This window comes from Varroa jacobsoni, unplaced genomic scaffold, assembly GCF_002532875.2.
Source record: "Varroa jacobsoni isolate VJ856 unplaced genomic scaffold, vjacob_1.0 scaffold_662, whole genome shotgun sequence".
NCBI classification, from domain to species: Eukaryota; Metazoa; Arthropoda; class Arachnida; order Mesostigmata; family Varroidae; genus Varroa; species Varroa jacobsoni.
The window spans coordinates 4731-30812 of record NW_019213564.1 but is presented as its reverse complement, the minus strand read 5'-3'; the positions used below and the strand labels follow the sequence as shown (position 1 = coordinate 30812).

Below are 26082 nucleotides of genomic sequence, written 5' to 3'. Positions count from 1 at the left end.
GTTGGAAGTGTACTGTATAAGCTGCTATTAAAAATAGAGGCGTTTAGGACAAAAATCAAATACGATAATCGAAACGTTCCCGTGATAGCTTAGTGAGTAACGTATGTGCTTACTAATTTTGAGAACATGTTGTAGTCTAGGCTCAAACGCAGGCATAGACTCAGGGTCATTTCGGGCTGGAAGCCAGCCATATGATCGAATGATTCACTGCTGGCTTATTACAAATAACAACCCAGGTAACAGTTCACCAGAAATAACAAATGCCCGCATTTTCTATGACTAAGTACCTTTAGTCTCTGAAACGAACAGTCTTTTAGCTTATGATCATTTCTCGAGAACAGAACTACGTACAGGTGAAACGTTGGTATAACATAGGCAATGATCGTCATTGTGGTAGCCTTAGCAAATCTATCCGCAGTCTATCCTATTTTATATCTTTAGATTTTTTATAGTGGCACTCTGCTCGAAATGAGACGGAAATTTTCTTTGTATTATTACCTTGCTGGTGCTGGAATTGAACATGTTCTAGACGTGTCTGTCTCTAGACGATGTTCTTATGGTTGGGTATTTATAAAATGGCTGTCAATTGAAGAACAAATGCTGATGCACTGCGACAATTGTATGTAACTGAATATATCCGTTACGAAAATCGCCGATAGATTTTATATTAGAAAAATCATAAATTAATACTTTGTTGTTATTATATATCGGTTATTATTCAAATTGGAAACTATCAGAAAAGCTGTGAAAATCAGCCAAGCAAAAAATGCATTGTAAATTAATCGGTACACGAGGACAAATGTATAAAAATTCGCGAATCATAGAGAATTTATGGACGACATGGGATTCGTGGGAAGAAGGTAGTTTACTTGCGTAAAATAGAAATTACGTTGGAAATCTGTTAATCACAGAATAATGTTGAGACAGATATTCCTGGCCACTTTTAGTTAAAAACTGTCTTATTATATCGGATTTCTTAAATTTAATGAAAAATTTTACATGTTAAATGTCTCACCACTTATTCAGCCTGTTCCCTTAAATTACGTTGAGCCAAACCTGGGTCATTGTGACTAACTGAAATAGGAAAATCGACGCTAGGAATTAGTTTTCAGTAACAAGGCTTTCGTGAGGAGAAAAGGGTACTGCGGTGGGATTTCCGCAGACTGAGGGCGCAGGATGCGCATCGACCCTCGCAGTTTGTTACTATTATACTTCACTGCAATGAATCCAACTTTCTAAGACTGAAACTAATATGTATCTGTTTGTACGTAAGAGAATTTTTACCAGGACGCCATTTGTTAATGTACTCGCTAGCGTTTCAGAAACGAACCAATGGGAACGTTAGTACTGCTGATGTTCTATGTGGCTATGGGCGAAATGCTGCTACGTATACTAATATGGACTATATTTTCCTAGGAACTATAATATTGTCAAATAATTCACAAGGCTAACGATAATTCAGTTATTTTTCGGCTTCTGGCTATGGATTTTTCGTTTCTTCTTCCGCGGCACCAGGACAACTGATTAAAGCCTACGACCGAAGTGACCCAAGAGCTACGGGGTTCATCGAGGTGCCTTAAGGTGGAGTGCGTTGCTGATTTTGACGAATTCCGTGGAAAATAATTTGAAGTGACACATTAGGTCTCCCTTTAATCGCTGCCGTTGTAGGACATCATTTGCATAAACCAAAACTATGGCACCGTTCTCTAGTTTTTAGATGTTGTCCAAAATGCCGCACACATATACGCACAATTATAATACAAGCGTATTAAACCAGCCATGTTACGCTGTCAAGTAATCGTTATATCGTATCTGAATCGACACGCAGTGATCTTTTTTCAGGTATCAGCAGGATCACTATCATGTTCACATGACAACGGCTTTGAACGTTTTTGTTAAAAAAAAATATTTGTTCTTGTGAATTAGTTTTTTTTTTACTACTTGGACAAGTGTGCCTTCTCATTCGTCACCTAAATTGGCATTTTTCTCTTTTCTATGCTTATAAGTTGTACGATATTTTAAGGACTACTAAAACCATGACTGTAATATTTCTGCAAAAATGTTAATCTGTACTGCAGTTTTCGACATCGATCCTTACGTTTCACTCAATGACGGCCCCTTCGCTCTGTCAGTATCTCTTCTGTCAAGCTTTAACGCGAGATCTACTGTATACTTGATATGAAAATAACTAGTTTACGTAATCTTGCCTTCGTTAGCGGCTGCAGAGCCGCTAACTACAGAAGCAATAAAGGCTCCGTGGGTCGACGCACATTACGCTAGATTTGTGTCCAGCATATGGAGCGCGTTTACGTCTTACATGTCTACGCCGATGCCACTGAAAGGCTTCTCATTTACCAGTGACCGTTCGTTGTTATCATCGCCTTCGGGTGTAAAAAGTAATACCCATTCGTTTCTGCTCGTGTTCATATGTGACGTCTCTTCGCTGTATGCTTTTATACTGTAAATAAGCGTTTAAGTAAGACCGAATGTATCTCAAAGCTCTAATTTGGCCATAGTTTAGTCGTCTTCAACATCTTCTCAAACTTCAGTCCTTCCCGAAATGTGTTTCTATTTTCGTTGTTATGCGGTTGCTACAAATGAGATTTGAAGTAAGTTCTCACAGTTACGGCTATAGTATCATGAGAGTTGTAGGGTAGACACATTGCAGGTTGGATCTGTATTGGAACCACGTTATTTCAAAGGCAAAACGATATTTTCTGTAGCTATTGCATTTGACGACCGTCGGTCTCTCTACCATACGAAGCGTAGGGTTTATCTCGAGCCGAGCTTGAGTTCCTTGGAAGTTCTACACTGTACCTTCATGACCCCTCCAGACTAAAGGGGGCTCACAGCAATCCGTTGGTAACATTTTCAGTAAGTTCCAGCGCCCGTGTCTCGAGAATTGACCGCTTTATTGGTTTTTTTTTTTTTAACTTATTATCGCGGTAAGGCCGGAAAGCATGGCACAATGTGTTGGATAGAAGGTAGTCTCGAACACAACTACCAAAGGCTGACGGCCCTAGCAAATGATGTTCTTCCAAGATGGTGTATTGCTGCGTAGCAGCTGCGTGTGCTTGCTTGTTGGTTCAGTGGGTACCTTTCCATTCCTATTTATTTACGAAAAAAAAAATAGCCTATTTAGACAATAAAAATAAATAAATAATATTTTTTTGGCTTTGGCGTAAGTAAAAAAGCACATAAGTATGGCCCAGATAGTGAGTATTGTATGGATTTACTTGCGCTGAACCAGATATAATGGTACTTGGTAATTACAAGGGAAAGGGATTTTTAGACATATCAAATTTGAATATCTTGTTTATTCGACAGCGAACTTGTAAATTAATGAGAGATTATAGTGAAAGAAGCTACCTACTTCATGAATTCCTATATAAATATTTGACATTTTAGGAGGGAAATATATTTGCCCCTTATATATATATATATATATACATATAGTAACGTTGACTTCTAGGTCTTATTATTATTATTATTATAGTAGATTATGATGCGAACCCAGTAAACATAGAAAACATGTTGTTTGCAGATGATTTTTTTCAAGTATTATATTTAGTAGTTTCGCACCGTTATCTGTCAGGTTGCACGGAAGATCCAAAAGTCGACGTTGCTGTTTGTATAGAAGGTATAGTGAAATGTTATACCGTACAAAATATCGGCGATGCGTTTGGTAAAGTCTACGGGAATTAAGGCCTTAATGCAAAAGATGATTGACTCAACCCTATAATTACACAATATCGAGCCTGTATATTAATATAGTGGTATTCTATATCGACGTGTCGAGCAGGTAGTGAAAATTACGTATACCCCGTAAGCGTTACATTCGTATTGTGGACACGAGCGTCTGGGTTAACTATCATGGGACTTGTCGTTTCGGTTACGTCAGAAATGTTTCATAGGATATTAACAGTTGATAAGGAAATCTTTAGAGATAATTGCACCCAATACAAAATGGTCCAGATTATGGCAGGTAGGTGATAGTAGACAACTGCTGTTTGTTAAATATCTGTAAATTTCTGTTTTAAAACGTTTGCGGTCGGCAATCTAGACGCAATGCGCAATTTAATTGTCTTCAATTCAAGCGAAATCTTCAGACCTGCATAAAGTCACTACGTTGTGCTTCACGTCATCGCCCGTAACGGCAAGTAATTTAAAATGATTTTTTTTCTCTGCACTGCTGCCGTCCTAATATGACAGGAAGATAATACTTGTGTGCTAGAAGTGAGGTAAGGTTGGTGTATATTTGGTAAATCTATGTATGTCTTATGTTTGTGAAAGACCGAACGCGGGTAGTAAGGAGCACAATACAGTTCTAGATCAGCAACCAATGTTCATTGCACCATACAAAGCAGAGAGGTGATCGTACATTAAATGCTTTGATACATAACCTTACTTGAATTGTTCTCTACAGAAATGTATTAGCTCAAAAGCTACTTACGGTAGGGAAACCTACCACTGAACGTCAAGACTGATAATAGCCGTCTTCTAACCAATTCCTTAACGTCATACCATTATTATTATGTAGTTTGTAAGTTTGTTGTTTACTATTCCAAGCGTAACTAAGGCCTGTTCACATCTTATAGTTACACTGTAGCATTTACAATATAACTCAACCGAGCCGGAATACTGAGAGACCACTGCTTAGCATTATCGATTATATATTTGTAACTTAAATATCGACATAACAAACATGCATTATATAAACTTCGATACACAAACAAAGTTTCCGAAGTTTAAAATTATAGCATTCTATTGAGTTATAAGGAGCGTGCTTTTAGCATTCATCGTTAGCTTTAGGGGGCTAAAAGACCAGTTTCGATTTTCTGTACCAATAGGTTGTTGTAACCTAAGATTCCAAAGCCCTCCGAAAGATAGGCACGATAACATGTACCGTCTAACAATATTTGCAATGAAATTGTAAGCTAGAGGCTTCAGAGACAACAGCCATAGAATTTCCTTTAACTATAAAGTAGTTCCCTTAAATTTACTCTACTCTAAGTAAGATTCACTTAGAACATATTATGAAGGTAAGAAAATCCTTTAATACAATAATAGGCCATTATCTACTTCGCATGATAATGAAAGAATAACTGTACAACGAAGAGACATATACAAAATAACGAATTGTCACTTACGAGCATGTAATTTAACATTCAAAAAGGTCAAGAATAGCAATATTAAGCTTTTATCCGCATTTAAATAATATATTATTATAGACTTTAGAGCGCTCGATATGCAAAAGTTATGCAGAACGTCATCATCTATGACACTTCGTATCCAATCGCACTAAACCTAGATTTAAAAGCCTGCTCTCAGAGAAAAGGATCAACAATTTTAGGTCTGAGAAATGCTTGACGAGATAGCCAGTTACCAACACCTTTTCGTTGACAACGCTTCCTACAAACTTCAGAGCCTTTGGTCAGCTTTAGATTATAGCTGAGATTTAGCTACCTAAACATGTATTGCATTTTAATTCAGCTCGTCGAGAGTTTTTAATAGGCACCAAGAACTATCTTCTCAGCACAGACTTCCATGTAAAAAAAAAATCTATATAAGTGTCGCCTAAGCGAAAGAACTACTCACTCTAGCCTTCTTCACGCCGAAATATCAATTTTATAAAATTAATTATATTACATTTTTACTCAGCTTGTCAAGATCCATCGACTGCTGTAAACTGGTGGTGCTTTTCGTAGAAAAAAATGTTTTGCATTAATTTTCTCAAAGACCTTCTTACATTAGAGCTTGTTTTTGAAGACATTTAAAATATTGTTCATATCAGATGCTATAACCTTCCAATTGCACTTATCAGAAATTCATTGGAAAAGCACTTAACGGTAGCTCGAAGGGCATTTTTATTCCACTATTATGTGGAGCAGACGAACTTCTGAGGGGTTTTCGACAATCTCCACGCCGAAATACCCATATTAGGTATAGAAGCATGTGCACTACTTTGATTCAGTTCAACAAAAGCTTTTGATTACTTCACTCAAGCTAGTTGCCATCGTCAATAGCTTCAATGGATACCTCAGGGGTCGCAGAATATTTTAAACGGAAAGCCATGCTATTATGTTACTACGTTGTTAAACAGGCTGCTACAAATACGCGATGTTGTCGTTGGGCAAGAGAATGCAGGGCACGTTTGTCGCATCGATGCGCCTAATGAGATGCTGGAAATGAAGAAACGCAGCTCCTACTAGTCAGCCACGTCGACTAGAAGAAAGCGGATTGACGCTCCTTCGCCTGTCACGAAGCTAATGGGCAGATCTGGGTCTCCTCAGCAGCAAGGAAAAGAGGGACTGCGAAGCCGGAATAGATGTATCAGAAGTTTAAAGTTAGCCCTTTTCGAGACGCGTACTTTACCCTATAGTGATTCACTATTATTTATTATTACCTTTTCCTCGCCTCAGCTAACCTGTTTAAATTTCCTACGCAAGAACAAAACTAATGATAATAATAACACAATTATATATCCACAGCTGGTTAATATTTGCTAAGCATTTATTGACATGGAAAGCGGGGTGAAACAGCTTCTGAGGATGAGCCGAATGCAGGATTTCTACGACGCTCTACAGGAGCTCGTCTTGTAGGATTTTTTTCTGGAAGAAGTAGTGTCCCTTAGTAGATGAAGTTTATCGTGTGTGGAGAGGGAAGGGCTTATTAGGGTTGGGTAGCGATATCGCAGGATTAGATCAAATCCCTTGATCGCATTGCCGGTAAAAAGAAAACGACTTCGAAGGACACTAGTTGGGAACTTGCATACCACTATTTTGTTTGGGGGGCAAGTTTGTGCTTACTACATCTCAAGACGTATTATCTGTCCGACAAAATCTTTAGTTCTGCCCTGAGATGGTGGTCCAAGTTTGTGCTGATGTGAACTTATCCAAACGAAAATTAAGCGTTGTAGACCCTCTGGATTTCACCGTCTTGATATTGTTATAATCAATTGCAATTATGATTATTATTCATAGCAAAATCACGATATTACTTTTTGCTGGACATTCGTTGGCGGGAGCATAAAAATATGAATTCAACACGGTTTCCCTATAATATACAAAAGCTAATATGACACTATCATCCGTCGGGGACTCGCCATTGTTAAAAAACCGGCGAAAAGCTAAAGAACGCTAAATGGTTGTTATCAAGCCAAAAACAATTCACGGTCAAAAATCACAGACGTCATACTTTTGCGGCAATAAAATAGTTTGAAGTTTAGTCTTTCCACGAAAAATCCTACGGCGTTTATTGTTCTTACCACTTCTTACTGAACGGTATGAGACAGAAGCGGACATAAAAATGTTCTATACGTGTTTTTACCGCAACAGTATTAAACAAATGTAACGTATATCGAAGCATACAAACATGCTGTGTCTATTAAATAACATGCGTTTCATGTTTAGCTGCGTGTACTGAGCTTTCGAGAACAAGCAACGGCCAATGTGTTTTGGCCTACTTCGCAAAGGAGAGAATATGAAGTTACCGAAGACAGCCGTGTTTTCTGCAAAATAAAATTTCCTGCAGTAGGATCTACGCAGTGTTAATTACGACTATAATCGTGACGTCCTTTATGCTTTTGAGCAAATAACGAATATTCTCTATAGTATAACTATTTGAATTGTTTCCTGATAAGATTGATGTCAGGTAAAAGATGTTCATTATATATATAAGATATAAAACAAAAGTACTGCCTGAATAAAATGCGAATATTGAAATGAGACCACTTAGCCGCTAGAAGTGTAAACTGAAGGTTGGACCCCGGATGAATAGCATCATGTATAACCTTTAGAAACCTTTACAAATTAATCTCTCCATGTCTACACATACCTTATACACTTCGTGCATCGCATACCTGGTAAAAAAACGACGGCAATCAAATATTTTTTTTAATCGAACTTTAATTTTGTTATATTCTTAATCAGAGTTAATCGAGTTGAAATGTTACTAGAGTTTTCAATATGTGTTTTTTTTTTTTTTTTTTTTTTTTTTTTACTTTAACTATACATGGGTTCAAAGAAAAACGCTGCCAACAAATCCCGCTGCAAGAAGGTCCTACCAGTCTCAAAATTGTCGTAAATACTGCAATGTCTAGATAGTAGCTTAGGCGACCAGTTGTGTAATCTCTCCACTATCAACACTTAGTTTAGACGCTTTTGACGTCTTTGGGAAATGCTGCATAGGAAAAGCTGTGTGGATTTACCCTTCTGATTTGTACGAATTCGTCAGGTTCAACTTTAGATGATATACTGTATCCGTTAAACTGTACACTGAAAGAGTGAATCTATTATACAATGAAAGTTTTTTTTTTTTATACAGCGAGAGGTCCTTATACTACGAATTTCAATTAAAAAAAAAAGTTGAAATTATGAAGTAACGTAACTCCCATTCAGTTGCTGATTGCTTCTCATTTAAACTGTTAAATCATATATTTTATAGTTTGAACTCTATCCGTATTGAAGAAAAATCGATCATGTGCTCTTCGACCTGAATGTACATATAAAGGTAGATGAAGACGGGAGAGTTGCGGAAGAGACGCATTGTTTCGATATTGTAATTCTCATTCTTCTGTGATAGAATCTGCTTTATAGCACTCACTTGTAATTGTTCCCATAGGACACCTGCCGAAGCTTAATTATTTGATGGCATTTTTCAGTATTTTTTTTTTCCTTAAAAATGCTTACTACTATTATTTAGGTAGTACTAGGAAGATTTTGCATGCGGTTACACCAAACATTAATCTTCCCTGAAGTTTGTAAGTTCTAATTACATTGATCATTTCACTTCATTTCTACACGCTCCACTGTGTGCACACTTTACTCGAAATCCAGAGACGGTAAAGATTCATTTTGCTGCATATGTACTAGCTAACTCCTATGTAGACATCTTATATATGAATCGTATTTGAATCGTAGCCTAACTTTGGAAGGACTGACAGATGGTGGCTTCCTTCTACTCCTAACAATAAATGGAAATCAATGTTTATGGCCTTTACGCTTATTAAGAACTGCTCGTAGATCAATGCTGCACCAAGTCACCGTGCAGCAATCTATCTTGGTAGAGATTTTGGCTAAGTAAACGTGGGTAACTGAATGAGAACGGGCTAACTATAATAAACTAGCCTCGAATCTAAATTAAACTTTAGAGATAGTAAGTTATTGTAAAATGTCAATTACGCACACTTTCGAACATGTACTCGTTCTTAATATATAATTTTACTACTGTATGCTTTTATTCGTATATTTTATTTAGAGGAATCGTTTTGAACAACCTAGGGATTTTTACGTCTACCTTTGTTACTATTATTATTCAAAGATGAGCGTAGCGCGTTTAGGACCTATTGTCTTATATGGACAACATAAATCTCTTCCCTTCTTCCTACTTATGTAGGCAGCACTTCTACCAGCTCTTACATAACACGATTACAATTTTATAGCAAGAAGCAATTTCATATAACATATCCATATAGAGTTTCGACATATATACGCTAGTTAGTTACCTTTCTGCCTTATCGAGCAACCTAACTGTCGAGCACAAAAGTGGACCAATTTTGAATGCGCTTTTTATTAGAAGATTTCATATTCATAAGATTGATCTTCTGCTAGAGCTTCAACGCACAAACCCACTTTTATTCTCGACTCGGGTTTTCGGCTTACGAGGTTCGACAAAGGCTATCACACCATTACAAAATAGCTGATTGCTTTTTTTATCTAACATTGCACTCACTTATTGATTGCTGAAGTGCTTATACACATCAAGCATCTTTCGGCGTCAACATGTCAATGTCTTCACTTTGAAGCGTTTAATTAGAGAAAAAATTGCCATATCGCAGGTTTAGTTTAGAGACGACTCATGCATACATGTAACAATTATTAATCAAGAGCCTAGATTGTCGTTGACTCTCTAGTCCCAATAGGTTGTTGTGATTTTTTTTTTCGATATTTTTATACGAGTAGATTTAAAGTGGCACTCTCGTATATCAACACGTCCCTTTCGAGAGTCCTCAATTCTAACAAAATTGAAGAGACGGCCGATGAATGAATTGAATATTCCACTAGGCATGGCCATGCAACTTTGCATCGTACAAATACGTCAATATTCAACTTGTACCATCGTCCTGAAATTACATGATGTTGAAACTAGAACCTTCAAATTTATTCCATTTTGCAGGTGTGTCGTATCGGTCAAAGATATGCGCTCTCGGAGTCGATCAGAATGAAGCGCGCTTTGATGAAGTGTTCGAGTGGTCTATGGGCCGGCCTATCGATGCTCACGAGACCCTCGACATTCATTTAATCAACAAAAGCAAATACAACATCGCTGGAGCCAACAGGTTAGCCCAATTATAAAACGGACACCGATGAAATAAACAGTTAAAAGTAAATACACGACTGTTATAAACTAAACTATGGTTAATTCAATTTTTCTACGGCAGACCTAAAAATAGTTACTGGCCAGAAAACAAAAAATTATACTTTTTTATGTCCTACACTGTTTCTAGGTGTTGTTTGTAATGTCTGATTGTTCCGGAAGTACATGTTTCTATGTTCAGTAGGGGAACATCTTAATAGCACACCATTACGGAGACGGAATATTATCTCGTTAGAATTTTCCTTGTTAGCATCCATTGATTGTGGATGTCGGCAATAAAAGCTGCGACTGACTTATGTGTGGTTTTTCGATCTCAGGAGGTGAAGCCTATATATATATATGTTATGCGTGTCTTTACAATATGTGCATATAGCAAATGGATCTCCCGGCTACAGTATCAAAAAGGCCAAGATCCTATAACGAACGGTTAGTTATTGCACGCAGTAGAAGCTGGTAACTTTAGCGGAATGGGCCGTCCCACTCAAATATAGTATCCATACACTCAAAGCTGTTTAGCCAGTTTTTTTTTTAACTGAATAAAATTGTCAGCTGTTCTTGTAGGGTTGTAGACTTTGAGTACGAGGCACGAGGTTTAGATAGAACTTTCGACTGGCATAGTAATAACGTTTCCGAAGCGCTCAGATGAGTGTTGTTGTACATTTGCACAATAATTCAAATGGAGGCGCACGCGTATTGGATTGTCGAAAAAGTATTGACCGTTTTTCCAACAACAAATGACATTAATACTAACACCTTCTAAATAATATGTGTTAGTATTAATGTCATTTGAAAGCTGAGGTTTGGCAATGGTCGATACGCCAAAATTATCAGAACGTTTTTATTTCGACATCAAATAGAGCATCTTTGACATTAACAATTAAAGCGATCACATGGGTCAAAAATATAGCTAAGTAGATTTCGTGCGAAAAAATTAGTCATTTAACAAAACCAAAACGAAACATTTTTCTTCTCAGAGAGGACTGCGGTTAGGGTTTGAGAGGCCGATTCTTTACGGTTACGTTACTGTCAAGTTCGACAGGCCGAAGATTAAGGTTCGCTGTCCGAACATGAAGCTTTGCTAGACCGTACACAATCACGTTCTGGTAAGAACTGCCCAGATCTTCATTAAACCCTACTATAGATCAATGTTAAAAAGCGGGCTGTAGACTAAATAACGAACGTTGTTATAAATAATTATTTATGACAAATTCTGATATATGGTCATGCCTATCGGCAATGTGACAAAACACAACTGCCGACACTGCTTTACCTGAACGATGCGTTACGCTAACAGAGTTGTTGAAACGATTTCAGAGGCAATTACGTACGACACGTTTTCGACGATATATGGTCTGATGTACGTGTACGCATTTCTAATAAACTCTTGAATTTTCTACTTTTTGTTACTCTCTGACATCGGGCAAGATATATGGACGGGTGCATATATGAAATCGGATGTCCTAAGATGATTATGAAACGTAACTCAATGTAAAACGTAATCTGCTTTGTGCTTGCCTTTGCAGCACGCAAATGCTGTGCTTTATTGTTCAGTAAAAGTTTGATAAAATACAAAACGAAATAGTTAGCTGTCGCGTATAGAATTTAGTTAAAGAATAAATTTCAAACTTGTAAGTATCTCAGACGTTCCGAATATTTAACAGTATTGAAATCTTAAATTTGCCGTACAGCTTCACCTTTTTCTATACCGATCGATATAAAATGCACAATAGTGAATTTTGATTTTTGGAACTTCTTTAACAACGAAGTTCACACTATTAGTATCGATGATATCTATTTTTTTTTTCTATTTAGATGCTAACTTATATATTGCTGCTGCTGCTCCTGCTCCTGCTCCTGCTGCTGCTGCTGTAGAAGTCCGCAGTACGGGAGTTTTTCAAATTTCGAAAAGCGATCTCAGAGCATTTGAGATTTGAACCATTGAAATGAATGAAGGCGGCACCTCGTGACTGTGGTGGATATCAAAAAGACTCTAACTGTAGCTTTTCAACAGTACTTTTTATCCTGCCAGGTTAAAAGTTGTTGCACAGTCAGAGTGGTTTAGCTTTGCTCACTAATCGAGATAGCGCAATGCATGGTTCTTTTACCCGTCTTCTCCACTTACCAGGACGGTCATATCAGCCATAGTCTACAAGCAGACACCACCTGCGCTAGACCACTAAATCGACACCATAAACTACTAGGGCTATATATTCGCTTAGGGTAATATTCCGGCTCGATCGGATCCACAAGCTGATGTTACGGTGTTATGGTGGTCGTACGAGATTTCCTTAGACAACCGAGTGCAAAAATGGGTCGCTGTTGCGACGTGAAAGCCCCCAAAAACAACAGTCCTCACTGAATCCTCACTGAAATCATACAGCATGCGTTCTTACAATTCTTTCATCTTACCGAAATTAACAAATATTATATTTGTATATGCATCACAGCCGAGTGTTGACACCCGTAAACTCCGGGATGAGTTAGTTTCCACCACATCATAATAAACATTATTATTATTATTATTATATTAATTATTATTATTCATCTTGGCATAGGGCCCTTAATGAAACTCAATTTATCAAGTGGAAAATAATTTCCCTGGAGTCTTGAGTAACAGTCTGTGGCGCAGATGGCGAATCCTTCAATGAACATAAAGCTTGTAGCGCGACGTTGACACTGTAAGTTTCGAATATACAACAACTCTTACCTCCGTAAACCACTCCAATTTTTTCATTTTTCGTGGTTCATGACGTGTCGCCTGCTAAGAACCCGGTTGACAAAATTCATGTGATGGTCGCAGATATCAACGAGTACAAACGCTATGTTAAAGATAGGAATCTATTTTGTATATATAACAGGTTATACATAATTAGACCTACCTAGAGATCCGATAAGTATTAAGACGTCGAATGAAAGATATCAGGGGCAACTTGAATTTTGCGAGTACCTTAGACTTAGTGCATTTCAAGCATTGGCTTATCAGAAAATCCATTCATAATTTAGATGTCTCAGTGCATCGTACGATGCAGCAGTAACAATCTACACACGCCAGTTGACGGAGCTCAATATTTCCGGGTCGAGATTCGTTCTATTTTACTCGCTTCTTATTGAATAGTCTTCGAATCAAGAGACAGCAACAATTAATTCTTAGTAGAGATCGGGCAATAATATTAAACCTGTATTACACAAACACAGTTGACACAACGCAGAAAATACTTGTGTCCTTACCTTTTCTTTGGACACGGCCCACGCTAAAGTAAATTTTTCTCTTTGTCGATTTCCTAACACTGCAGGAACATTTGGGGTGCATATCGTCTAGTGCTTCAAGAGCTTCTGACCCAAAAACACCTTGTTATCTGCGATGATGCGCTCATCGATCTGCACAATCATCCGACCTCGATCGCGGTCACGCTGGAACTTCACTATGTTGCGCCCAACGATTCCCTCTACCAGGTAAAAACGAAAACAGGCGTTAGCATAGCTGGGAGAACATAGTCTATGTATATATTTTACTTGCAAACGTTTGTCGTTCGACCCAATTGGCGTTTCCCCAAATATTAGGCCGAGTGAGAAAGTTTTTGTTTTTTCGACGTTACAATCTATTGTGATTTTCGAACACATCTTAATCAAAGTAGCATCGTTCGCCATCCAATTCTCGAAGGCCTCGGTCCTCAAGTTCTTGGTTATGCTGCTCCGATCAAAGTAAGTTGTAGTTAAGGTGATACGCAGCTTATACGTCGAGAGTTTCTCATTGAATGTCACCAAAGTGGTATGCAGTCTAGCGTTGTCATGCAGCAATATCACTTTGCATGTGCTCTCCACCACTGAAGTTTGTTTCTGTAAATTTTGTGCCTCAGACGGGTCAGTTGTTTTGCGTTAACGGTCTCAGTGGTCTTTTCCTGAGATTTCATTAGCTCATTGCATAACGCTGGCCTCAGTCCCATCACACATCAAGGTACAGCTTTCAACCAAGCATATTTTTCTTGCGGAGTCTAACAATTCTGGTTTCCCTGAAGGGTGTCATAAAAGATCAATATTTCATCGCAGGTAACAACCGCGTATGTGAATAGCTTCTGTCGTACAAGCAATGAAAGGTACATCATTAGGCAATAGCTTTTATCAGTGTCTTTAAGTTCATGGGGGTTCGCTTTCTTTTTTCCTCGATATTTTCTACTGCGTACAAACCATTGACGGTAATTATCTGGGTTATTCCTAGCTGTGCAGAGCTTTCGGGCTGGCACCTTTCCGCCGTATTCCAGTTCAGGAATATCTGCAATTTGTCGTCGTTTGCTTTTTGCAATTGTCCGAAGCCTGATTTCATTTTCAAGTCGAAATTTCTGGTTCTTAGGCGATTAAATGAGCGTTGACGCTTACTGCAAGTTAACGTTTAACTTCGAAAACGTTTTTTTGTGTCGGCAGTACTCTTCCAGCAGAAAAATAGTAAAAAAGGCATCTTTTCAAGCTCTGTCTAAATGCATTCAATCACCATTTCTAATAACAAACAGCTCCACGAGAGAGCAGGGCACCTGGCCAACAGGCAAAAGATTCGTCCTAGCAAGTTTCGGCTAGATAAAATTAGCCGATTCGACGCTGGCGTCATCTGTCAGCTCCAGCGGGAATTTTTTACTCAACCTCATAGTTTAAGGTTACAATACATTGTTTAGGTGTGTTCTTATGCATGGCACTTAAGCGCTAATTTTCTATAAAACTAAAGAGGCAAACCGGATAGTAGATAGGTTTTCGCCACCGTGCCGATGTGAATCTATTCGTAATTAAAAGTAATCCGCTTAGACAAGATTCCAGTCTCTTCTGGTATAATGCTTGAAGACTGCATTGAATATCGAAACAGGTGCTAGGTCTCTGCGTTATACACAGAGCATTATGAAATAACGGCTACTAGTCTACCGACCACCGAAAATTTATATTTTTATATATTTATTACGTTTAATTAATAAGCGGCCCCGCTTCTATGTCATCGTAGTTATGTCCTGTGTGACAAAATATCTGCGAATAGTTCAATGTCTGATTGAGCTCCGAATAAAACTTCAAATATTGTGGCGTATGCTTGTGCTACACCATAGACGATAGACCACATGTACAGACGTGGGTAGGCACATATTGACTCTGAATTTTAATCTCAATATGTTGACCACGCAAAGAAGCAATAGACAAAAGCATAGTATAGAGCGCCAAGCAATCTGCCATCATGCCCCTTTCTTCTCGATTTAACGAATTTTTCAGATCTAATACATTTTAGATAGCAACACTTAATCCTGTATTAACCGAAACATATATATATATATATATGCAAAGCAATGATATATATATATATCATTGCTTTTACATTTGTGTACATTGTTCTTGTGTAAGCGGAAGAGATATTGAGCTCTCACGGATAAATTGGAAATGACCAGTCGTAGCTGCTCCTAGCTTAAAGGTGAGATGAAAAATGTCTTTGTACGGACAAGAAGACAGAGATTGTCGTTCAATTGCGTCTTCGATATTCTTATTTCTGGAAGATGGAAGGTAATAGCAGTGGTTGTAGGAAGAAGAGTGTATGTCTTTCCAACAAAAAAACGTCTGCAATAATCCGTCTTTTTTGTCTCTCGAATATTTTGTGAGGTCGTAATCATCAACACACTATTGACTCGTTAATCCGTATTGTACACCTTAGGATAATATAATTATTAAATGTGGAATTTCGTTCGATAGTCAGGAAAAAACTTTTATTGCGCCTACATCAATCGTTATTAAATAACTTGATTGCTTTAAATCATCATTCTCATATCTGATAGATGAGTTTACAAGCCCTGTAGGAAGATTGTCGATTTTGGTATATCTCGATGTTATCGACAGGATGTCAATGACTCCTGGCCCTTTATTGTCATCCTTTTCAGAAGGAGCACTAGGAACTTTCTAATCATGTTTGGAATATCCTATGCTCATACTTATTAGCGTCGTTCATTGTTGCTGCTATGTAAATTCAGGTACGGAGAGAGGAATAGTGTATGCGAAAGCCGAAAGAAGGCCGGGTGCGACGTAATCTTCGTACAACAGTTTCTACACCAGCGCATCATCCAATGTTCTGAATACCAGATATTACAGACACGTCTATTAACTAAGAGTTTTCGTAAATATAGGTCTTTTCTGACATCTAAACCCGAAAATAGGGAATATTTGAGCCCTCTATATCATAGAAGCTGGAGAAGCAAAACACATAGTCTACTCCAAAACGTGAAGATTGGGTAACTGTAAATAAGTAGTTCATTCATTTCGCACTAGCAAAAAATGCCAGACCCAGAATTGCACATTTATATTACGCTTTCTTTGGCCAGCTTTTTAGTCAAATTTAAAAGCTAAATTAGGTGCCACTTGTTTGAATTTATTTGTCGTTTGTCGTTAGGTAAAAACATCTATAATTATCGGGAGTTTCGGGCTGAGCTAGGGGTTAACTAGTTCGCTTTTGCGGCTAGCCACGTATTTCTAGATTAAATAAATGAATTCTTGAAACATCTTGTTCACAGTTCGCTGCTGTAACGACACCATCACAAGGTCTGAGATTCTCGGCCTTGTTCAAGTTGCTAATTAACCAACTTCCTAAATTTGCGTAACTTACTCGGTTCTTCGGGTCTAGACGTAGCGACCTAATATAGTCTATTCCTATGTACCGGCTGCTCGCTTGGTGGCTATCGCGGATGCAGATGGAGCAAAGCTTGACGGAGCTGGAGAAACAGTATGCAGCGGCGATTCGGAACGCGCAGGCTTCTCAAGGCCATAGCAGCGATACGGACACTGAAAGTGAGTGAACGCGCTAGTATCACTACTACAATGTGGGAGAAGACAACCTTAGGCACAATAATGCGTACAAAATTTTGTGAACTTAGTAATTCGGTAGTAGCTAAACACACATGCATGCGCAATATCCAAACTAATTTATAATCAAGTTTATTTCAGCTAGACCGTATGTTACCACAATGAAATCTACCTACTTTTTGCGTTATTTGATTACAAATGCCCATAGATAGTAGCGCTTCAAGTGTTAAACGCTGGACGATGGTTGCAGACCCAAACTAAACAGGCACCTGCCGTCGCGACTACAGACATCCGATTCGGCGAATGTAGTTGTCCTAAATATGAACCTCTTGTCTTTCCTTTCCGTGTAATTATCCTGCTAGAGCCGTGAGTTTTTTAATTTGTCGCTCTTGTATTGCGATGCACTAAATCAAGGCGTATTGTGTTTTCTATATACGAAAGCCTGTTCTAGGTAAGAACAGACCTTTATTTTCAATATACTCATTATCTTGCAGGTGCTTGTGAGAAATCGACCTTGTTAAAAAGGATTCGTAAGAAGTCCATGTCGAGCACAGTGCGTAATATCGCTAATATCATCAAACTGAAGTCCAAAACAAGCCGATATTCGCCAGGCGTAAGCGATGACGAGGTCAGTGCAGGGGCTATTTTGCCACAATGTATTTCATGCGGCGTTCGTACTTATATTTGTTCTATTATATATATCTTCATTTAGTGTTTCGTTACTATGATGGTCTAAATGGCACAAATATCAATCGCGGTACAGTCGTCTGTACTTTGATAGGATCGTGCTATGTGAAATAGTCCTGTTGTAGAAGCTGTGGTAACTATCGTGTCCTTCTTTGGTCATCTGGCAATAAGAATTAGGAATCGTAGTTCTGAAAAGGATAACAAACTGAAGGATGAAACGAACGGCAAAAAATTAGGTACATAGGCACACCGTTAAATAAGTGACCAACTTCCAAGTCAGATATGGTAAGTAATTAACGTTTCTTCCTACAAGAAAGTTTTGTAGATTTCAAATACGTAATTCGAGAAAAATATTAGCTGTGACACAAATTTTCACTGCTGAAAATGAGTGGTTCTCTTATAACGAGATTTACACAATTTACATATAGTCACTAAGTGGTGTTAAAAAGAGGTATACAAGAGAACCTTCCATGCAGATACGATTTATGCGTTGCCGATCACCTGAGAGCCTTAAGTTGCTATTGCTCAACCACTACTATCGAGACGGTATATACTTTCTATTTATATGTATATATTACTCAAGATGTTTCCTATCTATAAATCATCTTCGGGAACAGCCCAAATTACTGCGATTTAATTGGAACATCGATTATCAGTAACTTGGTTTGTTGGTTAACTAGAATGCTATTCAGGTCTACATGTCTCCGTTTAGACTATTATTGAAGAAAATCAAGATTTGAGACCAGGCTTAACCTTGGGCCTAATTTCAATCGCCCAATTAATTAAATATACTAGAATTAGATCATTTATGGGCGATTTTTCTACATTGTGAAATTATTCTCTGTTAGCTAACGGAGCTAGGGAATGAGGAGGACTGTACCTGTCGAGTCGGTCGGAGAAGCTACTTCGAAAAAAAAAAACACAGTTGTATTTAACATTGTATAATAGCTTAGCCTGCCGTAGAAATTTATATGGGAATGTGACCACTTCGACAACGAAGACGTTCGTTAACTTAATAGCAAAAAATTTCAAAAAAATCACACATGCATCAAGAAGCTACGTTCTGATCTATGACCATCGACAGCAGGGTTATTGATTTGTAGCCAAATACGTTGACATTAATGCATACGAAGTCGTACGGTTCTATTCTGATCGAATAAAATGCACAATTTATTTAGTTTTCATTCGGGAAGCGAGCAAAAATTCTACTGAAGTCAATTCACTTCACATGTAGATCCGTGTTTAATGAATGGGGTTGAGTGTGAGAAATAAACTTGACAGGCACATCCTTCAGGTTGCACAGTGCAAGATCACAGGCTGCTGCGGCCTTCTATAAAAGTTGAAATGGTGCGTCAGTATTAGACTTGAGTGAAAAACGCAACATGAAAATATAGCTAAGAGCAGCTATATAATCTGTAAATCTTTGCGAACGGAAAGGGGGATTATGGTAACGGCCTGCAAAGATAATTGTTATTTCCGGTTGTTTCACAGCTAGTCATCGACAGTGCTGGCCTTCAGGCGACCCCGATGCTGACACCAAACGTCCTTGCTGGACTTTTTTTGTGACTCAACTTGTATTACATTTTGACAATCATTATTTATATATCCGTCTAGATTTTTTTAATTTAAGCAAAACAAAGTATGTTGCTTGCTGCAGACGTTGCCTCTGAGTTTGTTGAAAAATTATATAAAGTCATTCTTAAGATGATCGTATTCATCGAATGCCAACGATAAAGCAATGTCCATTAATCTGGCGTCATTTGCGCAAAAATGGAGTCAGGAACAGAACATCACCAAAGAGCAATTGTCGTTCAGTTGTAAGATCTTCGTCTGAACGCGGGTGTTTCTGGGTTTTGGCTTACAGACTACGACTGAAGTGTGCTATCAGTGCAATCTTTTCAAAATCTCGACCACTGTTTAATACGAAACTCATCCGAATTTCAACATGATGTCGAACTTGTCGATTTTGAGAAAGCAGGATAACCGGGTTACCGTCAAAGTGTTAGTGAACTATAATGGTGCTCGCTTCAATTGGAAAAAAAAAACTAGGCAACGTTTCATACCGTTTGAGTGAATCATACCGAAGAATTAGACGTACACTATACTATTGTACTACGCGGTATTTGTTCTATAAGCGTACAATTGAACTCTGCGTCATGCAGATCAGCATAAGTAGACATTGCTGGAAACGATGTATTAAGTGCCTCGTATGTACAACGCCGCGAAAATCAATAGCCCCATTTTACTGTGTTCGTTTGTCTATGCAGTCGTGGTAACTGCTAAGCGACGACGAGGAAAATGCCCTCGCCACAAACGACAACCTCCTACAATTAAACCCTCTGAATCTATTTAGCCTTTCGTATATCAGCGTAATTCGATGCCTCTGTTACTTAATATCTTCCTTGCCAACAGGTCTGGGTTAAGTCAGACAACTGGCTAAATGGTACCGGCATTGACATATTGTATCGTCTGTACAATGTTTTACTCAAAGCCGCCATAATGGCCTAAATTGAACTATTGCTTAATTCCGATCTGTATTGTTTAGCGTATGCGAGTGCCGACTAGCTCGCGCGACTAGCGTAGCGAGTGAAATTCAAGCAGAATCGATGACGTATGATGACCCACCGAGGGTCCGCCGCGTTCTCATCTGTAAAGCTACTCCATTAATAAATGGGCCGTGACAGCGCAGTGTCAGGAATCTTCTCCCTGACACGGGTTGAGAAATATATAACTACTCATATAGTGCGGTGCCTCGAAATCCTTCGTATGTAGGATACGCGATATCTGTGCTCTATACGGCCATGCAAGGTATGCGATAAACTTTTCCGGAGGAAAACACATTAAGAACAATTCCCTTATTTCACGCTGGAAATGGCTTTGAAAGCTTAATTTTGAATTTTTTGGTATAATATCAAGATTGTAGTTCTTCGTCTCCAACAGCGAGTCATTGGCGAATACAGGGGAGCATTTTTCTATCGAATGTATCTGATACAGAAATTAAATACCACCAAAGACAGTACGGTGGGGTCCTTGAAAAGCTTATTTGTCATATGGTAAAATTAATATTAGATCTTACTTGTACGAGAATAGGCATATGTGACACGTTTCAATAAGTTTCGAAGCGTGTTTTTATCGATTTTTTCATTTTACATATATATATATATATATATATATAGTTTCAGCCGGAGTGCTCAATTCACGGCTTGATACGAAGCTATTAGGTCAGCAGACGATTAGAATACCCAAAGAACCATTGAACTCACTGATTTTATCCTTTCGGTGGGTGTGAAGTTTCAGTTCAAGTTTCTTTGATAAAACTCCTACCGAGCAGAGCACACAGAAAAAAACAAAACGACTGCTGCATTTAGCAGAAGTACTGTTTCTAAGTAAACTAGACTTCGCTCTACACAGTAAACATCCTTATGGTCAAAAACAAAATCATAATCAAAAAGATGTGCATTTGATATATATAAATGTATGCTTGATGTACAACATCCGAAGCGTTCTGGACTTGACAGCCTTTTTGGATGAAAGTATTTGGTTTGTTAACGTCCCTATGTTTGATAAATGGTGTTTAATGCCGTAGACTTTCATTAGTTATGTTATTGGCGTCCATTTAAGCTCCCGGAACTTTTTTTTTTGTTTTTATGTATGATTTTATAAAGTATAGCGTATAAAGCTATCTTTATTGCAGAAGGCTATACTGATTTAAGATCGATGAGAAGAGATAGTGAAGAAAAACCTGACGGAGCCTGCATCAGCCTTAGGGCGGACGCGTTTTGTGTCTGTGGTTTAGTAAAAATGGCCTGAATCTAGCTAGTTAAATTGGTTATTCAAGTTGCTCGATATAAGTTGAGAACTAAGCACCTGAAATATATATGAGCCGGTTTATTTGTAATTATAGACCACATCTTTTGCGTCGTAAAGAAGTGTTGCACGCTCTTCATGCAGATATTCCTTATTGTACCAAACAAATCTGGTTACTACACACTGTGTTTTCAGGCAAAGGGTGCCTCTTGCGCCCCCTTTTGTTCTCTGAAGATAATACTTTTCATACGCATTATGCTCGCAAACTACTAGCCAGGCTAAACTGCTCCTTTTTTTTTAATGGCTAAAAACGTAGATAAGTGGTCCCGTATAACCGTGTACTTGTCCCAAACACGCCTTGTCGTCGACAACGCGCATTGTTACATAATAAACTCTCGCCGTTATCTGTTATTTAAACAACTTGTATCGCTACCAAACTCTGAGGTTATTTTTTAGTGCCGGCCGGCCAACTGTGCTCTTATTTTATAGTGTTTTTGAAGAGAATGATAGATACACAGAAAGTTTATTATTACTAGACATTATTTTACGTGTCACTGTCCACTGTCAGATACTGAGCGGGGTAAAAGTGGCATGAACTACGGCATATGGAAGATGCATATTCGGTTAGCTTCTAACTGCTAACTAAGTTACTTCTTGGTTTTTGAAACGTGAAATTATTGAAATAGCAGTTATGGATATAGATTGTTTTCTCAAAATGTGTACAACTCGAATGACATAATTGTCAAGACGTACATGTACAGCCAACCATAAACAAGTGACAGTGTGTCTATACGCTGTGCGCCTTGAAGGAACCTATGCTTTCATATACTAGCTTATTTTAGATAGAATTTACCTGATGAATAAATTGAACAGGTAGATTAGAAATAAATAAAAGGCCACTCGGGTTAGGAGACAATTACATTTGGATCTAGATAAATATAATGCAGAGTTACTACAGAAAGATGTTTCAACTACATGCTCCATGATTGTTATGGGGATCATGTAGCCTATACTATTGTGCTGCTTGTACAACAACTTATTTCTGTATGTTCCGCTTTTTTCTGACCTTTTTTCATGGGACTAAGGCGGAAGGCTGCAGTTTGACAGTTGGAGGGATTATGGGTCCAACGGGTCCAGTCGGGGGCGCCGAACACTATGCTTCAGCGCATAGTATTTTGAGGCACATGAGTGACAATACCCTACAGATGTGGGCTGCGGGCGGCCGCCTCGGTCCCCACACGGACGATGCGCATGCCATTACAAGTCCCGTCTTCGTTAAGAAAACCCGGCCCGCTGACCTACAGGGAGATGCCCTCAAGGCTCAGGACTTCCAGGTAAATGTAGCTAAAAACTACATATGAATTATTGCTACACACGTACTAATTAGAATCTATAGCACGATGAGAGTCGTGGTCTATTGTAGTTAATAAAAATAAGACATTGTCCTAATGGGCTTTGTCTCGAGCTAAGGTAATCCATCAATAGACCAAACTGCAGTAATCCCAGTGCCCATAGTATGGCAAAACAAAGCCTGACGGATCCCATAGTCTTGGTCGCTCTTCTCACACTCTTCTCAAAGCGCTGGCATATGTCTACTGTCGCATTTCGTAATTCGACAGATCTGCGTAACTATCATCGAGGCACGTCACCTGGCCGGCTTGAACATGGACCCCATTGTCTGCGTGCAGGTGGCCGATCAGAGGAAATATACCTCCGTCAAGGAGTCGACAAACTGCCCTTACTACAACGAGGTACTGATTATCAGAACATCCCCGATCTATTTCGTTATAGGGAACAGAATAGTCACTTTTTATTCTCTTTGGGCAAACAATGATAGGAAAGAAGAAACTTACGTAGTTATTACTCTATTCTAACATTATGGCTTTATTTGAATGTCAGTATTTTGTGTTTGACTTCCACTGCGCGGAGGCGGTGCTGTTCGACAAGATGGTCACCCTGACAGCCCTCCACTCGCGCAACATCATCCGCTCCGGTAAAGTTATCGGAAGCTTTAAGCTCGATGTTGCGACGATCTTCCGTCAGCCCGGTGGGTAAATCGCGACTTGGAGCTGGATTTTATTGAATCAGAAAAAAAAGCATCTCAATTTACTGCAGCCGAAATAAAAGAATTAGGCAGTAAACCTTCGCCACCTTGTTTATCCGGGTCACGAAAAATTTTTAAGCTCGGATTATTGGTATTAGTGCTTTTAGGCGCAACAGTGATTATTTAGTCGACAACGATCCTATGTTCGCCAAAAGGATACAAATGTCATTACTCACCTTAATGCGCTCGATAGCATAGAAGGCATATCAAACTCATGTGTCGGGTTGACCAATACAGTCTCACTTAACTGTTCACAGAATAAGTATCATGGAGCATAAAATAATGTATGTTTGTTTTTTTTTTAGGTACAATTTTCATTTCCCGTAGCTTTCTATAAAGGCGGACTAAGGTGGACACTTAATAGATAGAAACATGTTTGTATGATCCGTACGGCAGACATGTACATGATTATCTGATTATATTAGCCTACTCGAAAACTAGAAACAACAGTGATAATGCTTCGAGGCTGTTGACGGAGATTGAGTACAATGCCCTTTATTTTGACGATAGTGACCGTCTATTGCAGACCACCAATTTTGGCACAAGTGGGCGGTGCTTACGGATCCCGACGACATGAGCGGTGGACCGAAAGGATACGTCAAGTGTGACGTCGCCGTCGTAGGAAAAGGTGAAGCTGCCAAACCGCCGGCGAGTCAGAGAGGTGGCAACACCGCCAATGCCGAGCAGGACGACGATATCGAAGGGTAGAAGTTCAGTAGAGTCTTTCTAAACCATTCCGCCACATCGCGTTCCACCTATTTTTGTTTTGTTTGCTCAGTCTAGCACCACATAAATGCATGGATATTTTTTTTTCATGGTTCAACAGGACGTCGAAAAACTTGTGTGAGAACATTAGGCTGGTGATTCCTGATGAACGATAATTTCTCTAGACCGATGGAAGAACTAATAATTAGGTCATGTAGTTTTTTGCGCCCGTTTTTTATCACGAACGAGCTCTGTTTGAAACAACTACTTGTGATCCGGTGTTAGTTCGTCCTAACTGATACCAATAAAGAGAGCATCCCTAGCTAAGAAACACTTAGCATTATATCACTTTTTACTGCTCATTGATTTCTTTAAGTTTGCAGAACTTTGATGACTTAACTTTGCTGCCCTAGATCCTCTCGAGGTTACATCTGTATACGGAATCTATTTGATTGTTTGCAGCAAACTGATATGGAACTCTTGACAGGCTGATCACCGTCATGAAGATTCTTACCGGTACTTTCCCAAAAAAATGGATAATACTATCCATTTACTGGTTTTGTCACTCGCTGCTGAAGAAGCTGAACCTCACGAAATGTAGGAACTTTACAGCCAAGACCTTGCTTGTCTTTTTTTTTTTTCACAGATGCGCAGGCCCTCTGCGATCTTACTAAAGGTGGAACAGGTTTCAATTGACTAGTTATACAAAATTCCTTACTTATGTTAGATCTTACGGACTACTGTTAGAAGTTGATTGTTTGTGAAGCCAGGCGTATGTAAGCGAGCGTACGATTGCATGGGCCCAAATGTTCTATAGCTAGTTCTACTGCTTGACATAAGAAAGCTTTTGATATCAAAGCTAAATGCATTGTGAAAAATTTTTCGTACCTAAAAAAAAAATTATATCCGTCAAATGTACTTATCTGTACGTTATCACTGACTTAAAAATACATTATCGTTTATATACATTCTCGTCGAGCACCCATAAAGCGTATCTCGATAAAAAAGGTCTGCCTATACCCCGCTACTACCTAAGATAATTCCTGTCGAATGACATTTATCGCAGCGTAGGATAGTAACACTGACGCGTTCTTTACCTCGACTCTAAAAATTCAATTCAGGGCTTCCTGTGTCTAGTTGTGCGACCAACTGGTCTCATAACCTCAAGATAAACACTCCACTTCAGTATGTTTGGTTGTAAAATTCTTATAGTTTCAAAATCTCTAGTGGAATACGGATTATATCGGTGTCATCAGCACATGAAAACATAGCATCCTTATTTTCCACTTGGGTACCTGTCAAACAAGTACATATAATAAATATTTAATGTTCAATATATACGGCAGATCATTTCCGGGTGTCTCCTATTTCCCTGATTATTTATATATTCTATGTTGTGTACTGTATGGTCCATAAACTGCATCATGGATTTCGTTGCTTTCATATATTCTCCAGATATACGCACAGACTGTTGTTGATTTATTTACCACTTCCATATAACTGGAAGATAAATGCTATTTTTAATCTGCCAGGGGAATACGAATTATTTGAGAAAGGATTATATTAATAATAATTATCATTAGTGAACC

The 26082-nt window shown here is 38.6% G+C and overlaps 1 protein-coding gene across 2 annotated transcripts in view; it reads left to right on the top strand.

Annotated features, from left to right (window-relative positions):
* The window catches only part of LOC111262420 (otoferlin), a 41961-nt gene extending 16137 nt beyond the window's left edge, over positions 1-25824 (top strand). For both annotated transcript variants that reach the window (XM_086969099.1, XM_086969100.1), the window contains exons 2-9: positions 10177-10339; positions 13671-13830; positions 17079-17175; positions 17685-17818; positions 22770-23018; positions 23304-23435; positions 23584-23731; positions 24315-25824. In XM_086969099.1, the coding sequence (XP_086825225.1) occupies positions 10177-10339; positions 13671-13830; positions 17079-17175; positions 17685-17818; positions 22770-23018; positions 23304-23435; positions 23584-23731; positions 24315-24496 (1265 nt within the window). In that variant the 3' untranslated portion in view covers positions 24497-25824. The remainder of the gene's footprint in view (positions 1-10176; positions 10340-13670; positions 13831-17078; positions 17176-17684; positions 17819-22769; positions 23019-23303; positions 23436-23583; positions 23732-24314) is intronic.
* Positions 25825-26082: the final 258 nt, after the last annotated feature.